At 44.7% G+C, this 11,764-nt stretch overlaps 1 protein-coding gene across 4 annotated transcripts in view; it reads right to left on the reverse strand.

The window, feature by feature from the left end:
• Positions 1–10,241, reverse strand: part of KANSL2 (KAT8 regulatory NSL complex subunit 2) — a 64,903-nt gene extending 54,662 nt beyond the window's left edge. For 2 of the 4 annotated variants that reach the window (XM_078781370.1, XM_068121942.2), the window contains exons 1-2: positions 3,533–3,664; positions 1,917–2,189 (exon numbers count right to left, since the gene is read on the reverse strand). In XM_078781370.1, coding sequence (XP_078637496.1) covers positions 1,917–2,173 — 257 coding nt within the window. In that variant the 5' untranslated portion in view covers positions 2,174–2,189; positions 3,533–3,664. Of the gene's footprint in view, positions 1–1,916; positions 2,190–3,532; positions 3,665–9,230 lie in introns of those variants that run through there. The other 2 variants (XM_078781371.1, XM_068121940.2) reach the window with 2 other exon arrangements.
• Between the last annotated feature and the right edge of the window lie 1,523 nt (positions 10,242–11,764).

The raw sequence follows: 11,764 nt of genomic DNA on the forward strand, positions 1-11,764 counted from the left end.
ATTTCTCTCATCTCCCCTCCCTGTTCAGGCTGGAGTTCCCCAAGGAAGTGTGCTGGGCCCTGTGCTTTTTCTGGTCTTTATCAATGATCTCTCTGACTCTCTGGAAAATCCTCTCTATCTCTTTGCTGATGACTCCACTCTCTGCCGCTCCATTCCTCTTCCCTCAGATCGGCAGTCTGCAGCCTCCTCACTCTCTGAAGACCTGGACAAAATCACAGACTGGTCAAACAAGTGGAACATGTCTTTCAATCCTGCCAAATCTCACTCTCTTACTATGTCTCTCCGAAAAGATCGACTGGACAACCCTCCCATCTACTTTCTCAACAATCCTCTCCAAGAAGTTCTGTCACTCAAGCTTTTGGGTCTCACTATCTGCCATGATCTTTCTTGGGAAAACCACATTTCCAAGCTGGCCTCCAAAGCCAGTCGCCGGCTGGGCATCCTCCGTCGTGTGAAGTCCTTCCTCGGCACACCTGAGCTCCTCACCACTTACAAGGCTTTCATCCGCAGCTCAATGGAATACTGTTCTCCCCTATGGGCTGGTGCTCCTGCCTCACACCTGGCTCGGCTTCACGCTGTTGAATCCAAAGCTTTCAAAATCATTGGAATCTCCCGCGATGAAGCTATCTCTGAGGGCCTTTCACTCACTCACTCACCGCAGGCAGGTAGGTGGTCTTTCTGTCTTCTACCGACTCCTCTCCGGCCTTGCTCCCCCAGCTCTCTCTCTGTGCTCTGTCCCCCAAATATTCCTACAGGTCGCACAAGATCTGCCAGCAACCCTCTGATGGTTAAACTGCCGAAATCTCGGCTCTCTGCTCACCTTCACTCTTTCATTCCTCTTTTCTCCCGCCTGTGGAACAAACTCCCACACTCCCTTCAATCCCTCTCCTCCCTCCAGGTCTTTAAAACAGCTGTTCACCACCATCTCTTATCTTCCCCCATCCATAACCTTGATCTTTTCTACCCCCACTAATTCACCCCAGATCCACCTTGTTTGAAATTCCAACTTATTTCCTGGAAATCCTGGCAGTGTCCATATGTTTATACCTCTCCCACCCCCCCCCCCCCCTTCACATGCCTCCCCCCCTTCACATGCCTCCCCCCCAAAGCCCTCTCCCTCCCACAGATCTCTCGATGTCTCCATGTCTCTCGGTCCCTGCTCTCAAATGTTGTGTTTGTGTCCTTCCCCCTCTCTCCCCATCTTGTCTACCGCTCCCGATGTTATTTGTTTTATGTGTCTGTTTGTCTTTCTGTGTGATTAATGTTCGCTCTTTCACGAGCCTCGATCTTGTATACAAAACAAAAAAAAAAAAAAAAAAAAGGGTAGGAATTACAGGCTCGCACTACACCAACATGGCATCAACATATTGCAAGAAAACATTCATAAGCAAAGCAGGAAACGTTCACGTATATCGTACGCATAACATCAGAGACTTTCTAACACATACCCTGATATGACCACACCCATCTACGAACCTCCGGGCCTTGCACAGGCCCATATTGTCAGGGTTTTTTACAGTACGGATTGCAAGATATCAACTTTTTGGACGAGTTGATCAGAAAGTTCTCCAAACATTTTGTTGTGCATGGGCACACCTCTTTCTCACAGGCACGTTTCCAAGTACTTTTGGCTTTTTTAAGAAGCTTTACAAGCCATTTTATGTTGCAATCCTTATCTGGCACGCAAGATAGACATCCGCCTGCCCTGATGACCCCAGTTCACTGGGGTTTCTGCAGTAGGCATTCTGGGGCAGGTTATTACGTCATTTGTACGATCAAAAGAGGGAGCACAAACAGACAACCCAAGCATAGATACATTTTAAAGTGCACAAGTTTGACAAGCTACCTCACTGCATAAGAAAAATGTCAATGGCCTAAAAATTCTCAAAATTTCACTGTTCGTCAACAATACACACCCATCTTTGCGGTCCACACGAGGAGCAGCATTGGGACAGCGCTTTCCATTGCGGCTGGAAACGTAGCTGCATTGCCGATACGGCGCGGTGCGGTCGTGCAAGATGTGTCGCAGGCAGAATTCATACCCATCTATACGTGGGCGAGCGCACGGTCTTACTTCATAAGCACATGGCGTAGGAACCTCAGTTGTGACACGGGTGGAAATGGACACGCGAGTGCGGCTAGGAGGCAGCACGTGGATGCGGATGCGGTTCATGGCATGAGACGGCAAGCTAGAAGTTACAGGGTAAGAAAACATAAAGGTGGTTAAAGAATTCATAACAAAAGCACTAGAATTCATAATTAATTCATTCTTATAAGGCTTCTCCCGTATAAATTTATCCAAAATAGGATTCCTCTATCCAAACAGGATGTTTACACGTTCTCATGACAATCAACATGCAGCCTTTTTGTCTGTCATGCGGGAAGACTAAAACATTGCATTTTTCCATTATATTTCGGAATAAGCACACACATGAGGCATAAACAGAAGCAGTGATTTCACCAAAGGCAAGGTCAAGCAACTCAAAATTCTTGCTGCTAAATGTCAGTACATGTTTTTAATCCATCATCACTTTCAACTCATTTTAGACTGAGAGCAATCAGTGAGAAACAAAATTAAAAGCAAAGCTTTGGAGGGGTTGGGGTGTGGGGGTGTGGGGCTATGGTGGGGAGGGATTGGTGGTGGGGACTTGGTGGTAGGTGGGGACTTGGCGGGTGGCGGGGACTTGGCGGGGTGGCGGGGACTTGGCGGGGACTTGGCGGGGTGGCGGGGACTTGGCGGGGTGGCGGGGACTTGGCGGGGACTTGGCGGGGACTTGGCGGGGACTTGGCGGGGACTTGGCGGGGACTTGGTGGGGACTTGGTGGGGACTTGGCGGGGTGGCGGGGACTTGGCCTGGTGGCGGGGACTTGGCGGGGTGGCGGGGACTTGGCGGGGTGGCGGGGACTTGGCGGGGTGGCGGGGACTTGGCGGGGTGGCGGGGACTTGGCGGGGACTTGGCGGGGACTTGGCGGTGAGGACTTGGCGGTGAGGACTTGGCGGTGAGGACTTGGCGGTGAGGACTTGGCGGTGAGGAAGGACCTGGCGGTGCGGACCTGCTGGTGAGGGCTTGGAGTGAGGGTTTGGCAGTCAAGGTTTGGAATGAGGCCTTGGAGCGAGGACTTCGGAGTGAATGAAAATGGCAGCTTTCCTGAGTGATCCACAAAATTTTCAAATACATAGACATTGGGAACTACAAGAATGATGTACATCTAACCTGTGTGCCCAAAAATACATTATCGATTAAATCAATATGCAATAAAAAACATCGCTGACCTATGATCAAAAACCTCCAACAATTATCAATAGCTCACAGTACATAAACCAAACACCGCGGAGAACCCGCCAACCCTGTGGTAGTCCCACAACGGTTTCCTTTTATTCTCGTCATTGAGGTTTGTCTCTGCAGGTGAAGTAAACTTGGAAATAGTTCGACGAGTAGCATTAAAAACGTGAATACCTCCACGGAAGAGTCTCATGCTGGATTATAAAAACAATAAAATTGCAATCCGACTCGGTTTGAATATAAACTCACCTCGTAGAAACGGTCCCTCAAATATCACTACAGCAGAGACAATCTTTATACGGCAATTTTGAAACCCAAATAAGCTAAACAAAAATGCTAGGCCTAAGCACAATTTTAACCGGAAGTATGACGAAATCCAAATTTAATTCTTTGCCAACATTAACGCCTGACCTTGTGATAAATATCAAAACACGACATAATTTTACATCATGCGGCTTGTATAATTTAAAAGCAGAAACTGCTCTGAATAGGTGAGGTAGATATCGCGCTAATGAAACCGCCTGCGCCCACACCTTCAAAAGTATAGTTAACGCACTTGATCGGTTTTCGGCCTATCGGTATTTTTTATTCTACACACCTAGTATCGTAAGTGATGGTACAAATCCTCAAGATTGTCCTTTATCTGCTTATGCATAGTCGTAGATGTCTTTGGTCTTTTGCACAATTTTGATGAATGGCCTGGCTGGCATTGAAAGACCAAGTGTTTCCAGTCCCACTTACGTAGCTTGCTCAATAAATATGGTATAATGGAGACACGATTGTGTCTTTCTGGTGTTGGATAACATATATTACAGTATTCGTAGTCGTACCGTACTACTGAGCACATGCATATGATATAGCAGTTGCTTGTTGTTGTTGAAGAGAACTGCCAACTGCTACATTGCAAAACCCATGTCTTGGATGAAAATGGTCGTATTATTAATAGATTATCATTATTTAAAGCACAATTCTATTATAACTAGCTGAATGGCCGTTTTCAACTGGTTATTTTAAAATTTTTATCTAGCATGAATTGATTTTTTTTTGCACAAGGCGCAGCCGCTAACTATTCCACGTAAGTGCTCGAACACCGGAGCATTTACGAAGTGGCCGCCACTGGAGTCAAACTTCGGAAATTCAACTGAATCGATTATGGATAGCAATCGGATATATGAATGGGAAGGAGGCTGCAAAGAATTGTGTATTGAAAGTCTATTACGATCGTCCCACATCAATAGGGATGGTCTGTATAATCTTCCCTTCTCAACTAAATGGCCTCATCACAAGGCTTACAAACGAGTTTCAAACCCAACATACCATATGTATTTGTCCATTGACTACAATATCCTTGTAATTCATGTTGAAGTACAATGATGTCTACTCATGCTTTTGTGCTGCATAGGTTCCGACTATTAAAAACACACGTCATACCCCCTGCGAAAACTGTCTCCACACCAAGCCCAAAATGGATGACGACGACGTTGTTAGAAACAATCAATGAGAAGAAAATGGTGTGGTACAGCACACCTGGGTTGAGAAATGACTTGACTGGAGTACAAATTAGCAAGAAATTCAAATCTACAAATTCTGTTATGCACGGTAGGCCTATGTAAACAAGGACGATGACGTCAGAGGAATCAGTAAAAAGAAAATGGTGTAGCGGTTACCTTATTCGCATGTCGCGGTTACCTTATTCGCATGTCGCGGTTAACTTATTCGCATGTGACGGTTACCTTATGTTTGGTCATAATTCACGTGCACGGGCCTGTGGGGCTTTTGGTTTGTTGGACGTGACGCACGCGCGGTTGTCGGAGCCACACCCTCCGAAGAGGGTTTTGGCTTTATAAAAGCGGTACGACTTCCGTTCGCGTTTCAGAGTGTGCTGGAGATTTCTGTACGAATAAACAAGTTTCGAACCCTATGAAATGGCCTCGTTCTCTCTCCTTCCGCAACTCCTAAACCGGTGACCCCGGCTGCCCCCGAACGGATTCGGGGGCTGCAAACGAACACGGCAGTTTCGATCGAACTGCCGGAGTTTTGGAAACGACGAGCGGCCATGTGGTTCGCGCACCGCGCTCGGCTCCTCCTCTACGAACGGAGGGGCGAGCCTGCTCCAGGACCCTCCGAAGGAACGCAGTTACAAGATGTGGGTGGCACTGCTGCTCATCTCTTGCGCGCGCACTGACGTTGGCGGCACGGCTGCTTCGTTACCTTCATGCGCGCTGCTGCTCATCTCTTGCGCGCGCACTGACTTTGGCGGCACGGCTGCTTCGTTACCTTCGCGCGCGCTGCTGCTCATCTCTTGCGCGCGCACTGACGTTGGCGGCACGGCTGCTTCGTTACCTTCGTGCACGCTGCTGCTCATCTCTTGCGCGCGCACTGACGTTGGCGGCACGGCTGCTTCGTTACCTTCGTGCGCGCTGCTGCTCAACTCTTGCGCACGCACTGACGTTGGCGGCATGGCTGCTTCGTTACCTTCGCGCGCACTGCTGCTCGTCACCTTCGCACAACTACAACTACACTCTACAACTACAGCTACAGCTCGTGTGTAGAAAGCTGCAACTCGCGCCACTACTTCTCCGACTCTGCATCCTCGGGAGGCCCACGAGGAACCTCGGCAGCCTCCCCCGAGGACTTGACCAGCCCCTCGGTTGGCTCAACCTCTTTTCGCGTGCACCGAGGCCGAGCACTGCTCGAGCCTTCTCGGCACTGCCCGTGAACTGCAACCTCGGGAGGCCCGCGAGGAACCTCGGCAGCCTCCCCCGAGGACTTGACCAGCCCCTCGGTCGGCTCAACCCCACGGCAGCGTTTTTTCGCGCGTACCGAGGCCGAGCACTGCTCGAGCCTTCTCGGCACTGCCGAGCGCGCCTGCGAACTACGTACCTGCCCGTGGAGTGCATTCTGGGGGGGCGCATGTAGCGGTTACCTTATTCGCATGTCGCGGTTAACTTATTCGCATGTGACTGTTACCTTATGTTTGGTCATAATCCACGTGCACGGGCCTATGGGGCTTTTGGTTTGTAGGACGTGACGCACGCGCGGTTGTCGGAGCCACGCCCTCCGAAGAGGGTTTTGGCTTTATAAAAGCGGTACGACTTCCGTTCGCGTTTCAGAGTGTGCTGGAGATTTCTGTATGAACAAACAAGTTTCGAACCCTACGAAATGGCCTCGTTCTCTCTCCTTCCGCAACTCCTAAAATGGAGTGTTTTTGGGCCGACTCAAATGCAACCCCTTTGTCAACAAGAAGGAGGTGAGCAGAATATGGAGGACGAGACAATAATGCACATTGACAAAGCCAAGCCAAAGGTACAACAGTACCAGTACCATGAAATGGGGTGAATAGGGACAGCAAGGTGAATGGGGACACAAACTGAAAAACTGTCGGAAACTATTTTCGCTGAAAATTGATGATTTGTTGATATTTGGGTTGAAAGTGTTCTTTTGTTTTTTTTTAAAAGCAACTTATAGTCCCTATTAATCCCATATATGGGTTAAATAGGAATAAATAGGATTTTTATGGCTGTCCCTATTCACCCCGTTTTACGGGTGAATAGGGACAGTCACTAATTCAAAAAAATAATAATCAAGAAATAGGGACAGTTTGGAGAAACTTTTTATCCCATATTTTTTTTCATTGGCACCGTGGTTTATATTATGGGTGCATATTATGTGCATCCATCTGAGCTATCAATTTAGCAATAAGTTGGAAACTCGGGATTGTTTCTTGATTATTATTTTTTTGTATTAGTGACTGTTCCTATTCATCCGTAAAACGGAGTGAATAGGGACAGCCATAAAAATCCTATTTATTCCTATTTAACCCGTATATGGGGTTAATAGGGACTATAAGTTGCTTTTTCAAAAAACAAGAGAACACTTTCAACCCAAATATCAACAAATCAGAATGGTTATCAATTTTCAGCAAAAATAGTTTCCGAACTTTTTTTCAGTTTATGTCCCTATTCACCTTGCTGTCCCTATTCACCCCATTTCATGGTACTCATGTTATTTTATTGGATCTTTACTGCAGAAGATGTACACCCCACACCTTCAACAGCAATATTTCGTTGAGTTTACAAGTGGGATTGATACAAATGACAAAACCTGCACTTGACGATAATAACCAACATGCACACAGACACACAAGCAGAGACACACACACACAGAGAGACACGCACACACACACACACACACACACACACACACACACACACACACACACACACACACCCGCACAATCCCAAAGAAGGGAACACTTTTCTCATCCCAAAATCGGAGGAAATCCAACTTTCCCACAAATACTGGCCGATAACATGTCTACGAACCACATACAAACTGTGACAGGAATCATCACAGAAATGATGTACCATCATCGAACACAGCAAGGAGGTTTAGGGGCAGAACAAAAGGGATGTAAGAGAGGTTGTTATGCAACAATTGACCACCTACTACTGAACAACTTTAGGGGCAGAACAAAAGAGATGTAAGAGAGGTTGTTATGGAACAACTGACCACCTACTACTGAACAAGGCCATACTTTAAATCTATCTATAATTCCAGTAATCTCTGTGTGTTTGTTTGTACGTTTGTACGTTTGTACGTTTGTTTGTTTGTCTGTGACCGCTGTTTCTCGACAACCACGGGTCCGATATACTTGCAACTTGCCAGGTATATTGCTGGGGACCCGAGGATGTGCCTTTTCAAGGTTTGAAATTAATCGGACAAGTACTTACCGAGCTATGGCGATTTAGCCGTTCGCCGTTCGCTTTGGCGTTGCGAATGGACCAAACCATTGCATGTAAATAGAGGGGGGGGTTCTGTGGTCGTTGCGAATGGACCAAACCATTCATGTAAATAGAGGGGGGGGGGGGGGGTTCTGTGGTCGTTACTGCCACGTGGTTTCAAAGTTTTTTGTTGTTGTTGTTGTTTGCACGCATGTTTTTTTGCACCCACGTACGGGCACGCCCTAGGATGTTTACACACACACACCCCTACACAAATTTTTTTTTTTTTTTTTTTTGGCAAGGAACGGGCACCCACGTACGGGCACGTCCTAGCTTATATATAGTACGGGCATGCCCTAGTACTTTAAAATTGCAAAAGCAAAGAACTAAATGTTCCACCACCCAGATAGACAATAAGAAGGCTTTTGACAGTGTCCCACATTCATGGATGATAAAATGCATGCAAATATAAAAAATCAATCCCCAAATAATCAAACTGATTGAGAAAGCAATGGAGCTCTGGAATACTACATTGATATTACAGCACTCAAGGGAATATCGAAATACCAGATGTGAAGCTACGGGGTGGAATCTTCCAGGGAGACAGTCTTTCCCCCCTTCTGTTTTTTCTGGCTTTGGACCCACTAAGTAACCTCATCAATTAACGAGGACACGAATACACCCTAAGAACTAATAGACGAACATCCAAAGAAATATGAAAGATGACATATCTACTATGCATGGATGATTTAAAGCTCTTCTCGCCAAATGACAAAAAATTGACAGAACAACTAAAACTAGTAAAACGGTTTTCCGATGTCATTCAAATGGAATTTGGATTAGACAAGTGCACTCAGTGCACATTTGTAAAAGGTAAACCAACAAAAACAGACAGCATAAAAGTTGACCGTGAAACAACAACACAGCAGTTAGAAAACGAAGCATCATACAAATACCTCGGAGTAGGAGAGGGCCACCAAATATGTCACAAACAAGTATGCAAAACTTTCACCAAAGAATAAACACATAGAACGAAGCTGATCCTGAAAACATACCTCTCCCTAAGAAACAACATCAAAGCCATAAACCAGCTCGCAGTACCAGTGTTCCAATATAGCTGCGGAATAATAAACTGGCCCCAATCAGAAATTAACATCAAAACAAGAAAACTCCTTACCATCCACAAAATGTTTAACAAAAACCAGTGCATCCCAATAATGTACCTGCTGAGACGAGAGGGAGGGAGTGGCCTCGTGAAACTCAACCAGGTGCACAGAGCGATGAGTGTAGGACGAGCTGAGTATATGAAATGCTCAATAGACGATCGGATGCAATTCGTAAACAAACATGAACACAACAAACCTGAAAAAGTATCCCAACTCACCTTGCAAAGAATTTCCAAAAACAGGTGTGAATAGAAGATGCCACATAGGAAAATGAAATAGCAACAAATACAACCCCAACAATTGCAAAAAAGGCAAAATAAATGCATAAAAAGAAATATACACCAACAACTGGGAGAATGACAAAAGAGCAGGAAAATACAAAAAAAATAATTGGACAGAGTGGGAATAGACAAAGAAGGCTCATTGGAATGGTGAAGAAAAGGTCAGCTCAACTGGGCCGGTGAACGAATCATAATAAATGCCCAAGATCAAGGACACGGCACCAATGGGTTTAAAAAGATGGCGGGACTAAGTCAGACAGAAAAGTGTAGATTCTGCAAGACAGAAACAGAGAGTACTAGTCACCTGCTCTTGGGATGAAAAAAACTATTATCAGAACAACTTTACACACAACCGCACTACAAAATATGCAAAGTGATTCATTAGCATATTTGCAAAAATTTAAACATTCCAGTACCAGAAAACTCATGGAAACATGAACCAAGGACAATCATTGAAAATGAGGACGTCATGCTCACGTACGACCTGATGATTCCATCGAGCGTGAACATAGAAAACAAAGCATTGTGTCCAAACATTGGACTCAGGAACACAAAAGGAAAAGACAGCATTGATGATTGATGTCAGTACCCAGCGATTTTGGCCTAAACAACTTAGAAATCAAGAAAATGACCAAATACCAGGACCTCAAAAATGATGTCAAGAGATGTTGTAAGCTGAAGAGCATTGAAATTGTCCCAGTGATAATTGGAGCAACAGGAATGATGAAGAAGAACCTCACATAGATTTTTGAAACCATCCCCGGGAATATTACCACAAATGAATCCCTTACCGAAGCAGAGGTGGATACTTGTGCTGATGATGCAATACCCTCCTTCGGTTGGGAAAGGAATTTTGGAATTTGGCCATGGCACCAGCAATATCTCGCCTACTCTTCGTGAAGGAGGATAATAGTTAAACGGAAAACCAATAACTGCATTGGAGTCATCAGAAGGAACCCCAAGAAGTAAAGAGCAAAGATGGATTCATCAAGGGGAACATGGATTGGATTCTGGCTGCTACCCCACTTAGGCTATCAGCTAGGGGGATCAACCGGTACCAAATTGAGGGAGTAAGGCTAATAATGATTTTTGACAAGGTTTTTACCTCTAGAATAAGAAAATATGTGATAGCAAATTCAACGATGTAGCTAAATGTGTGTTATCACCCATTTTCAAAATGGCCGCCAAATTTCTCAAAATATCAATGGTCAATGTAGTGTTTTTTTCACTATTCACCCTATACCCCACATTTGGGTATCTTATTCCTGGTTTTAGAGGTTAGAAATGATTTTACAACTTTCTAAATGTCATTAGATATTCATGAGAACTATAAATTCATGAGAACGAAAATACGTGGTGGTGCGATATTTTTTTCCATGTGTATACTTGCAAATCTACTGAATGCCAGTTATTTTCGTGCATATTTTGTGCATAAAGTTGTTGCTATGATGGCAGCCATTTTGTGAAATTGGGTGCCATATTGGATTCTATCTTCTTGGATTAAAGTTCAGATGATGTATTTCATACTTTAAGAGAGTTGTAAAGTCTTAAACATCTCAAAACGCAATGCTATTTGTTACAAATTCCTACAAGAATATGAAACATGGTGTTTTTAATAGAAAAACATGCATTTTGGCGGCCATTTTGAAAATGAGGTGATAACACCCATTTAGCTACATGGTTGAATTTGCTATCACATATTTTCATATTCTAGGGGTAAAGACCTATCCAAAAATCAATATTAGGCTTACTCCCTCATTTTGGTACCAATGGACCCTATTTTGGGGGTCTGGCTGATGGCCTAACTACCCTCAAACCAATAAAGGTGCAACCATGTGATCCTTGTAGAAAACTTTCTGCAATCATTTACTTGTTCTCAATAGATAGATAAAGAAAGAGAGAAATATAGATAAAGCAAGAATTAGAATGAATAAAGAAAATGTGAAAGAGTAGAAAGAAATGTGAAAGCAACAAAGAACAAAGATGTCGGGACCCGTCTACAGATAGGTATAAGCCTCACATGTGTCATTTGCAAAATGATGGAACACTTAGATAAACTGTTGCTAGTCTTTTGGGAAATAATAGCCTGTTCTTTTCTGAGCAGTGTGGATTTAGAGATACTCATGAATGAAAAATCTTTGGAATATATTATGTATACATGACTTCGCTGACACTGAACCGGGGTAAAAAAAACAAAACAGTTGATGTTCTTTATCTGTATTTCTGCAAGGCTTGTGGACAGGTTACACCAGGCACATTTACAGAGTAAACTGAAGGCTAATGGATCTATTCGGTTAGATTGGCCATTTT

The sequence above is a fragment of the Myxine glutinosa genome, chromosome 7, assembly GCF_964187855.1.
Source record: "Myxine glutinosa chromosome 7, kmMyxGlut1.1, whole genome shotgun sequence".
NCBI classification, from domain to species: Eukaryota; Metazoa; Chordata; class Myxini; order Myxiniformes; family Myxinidae; genus Myxine; species Myxine glutinosa.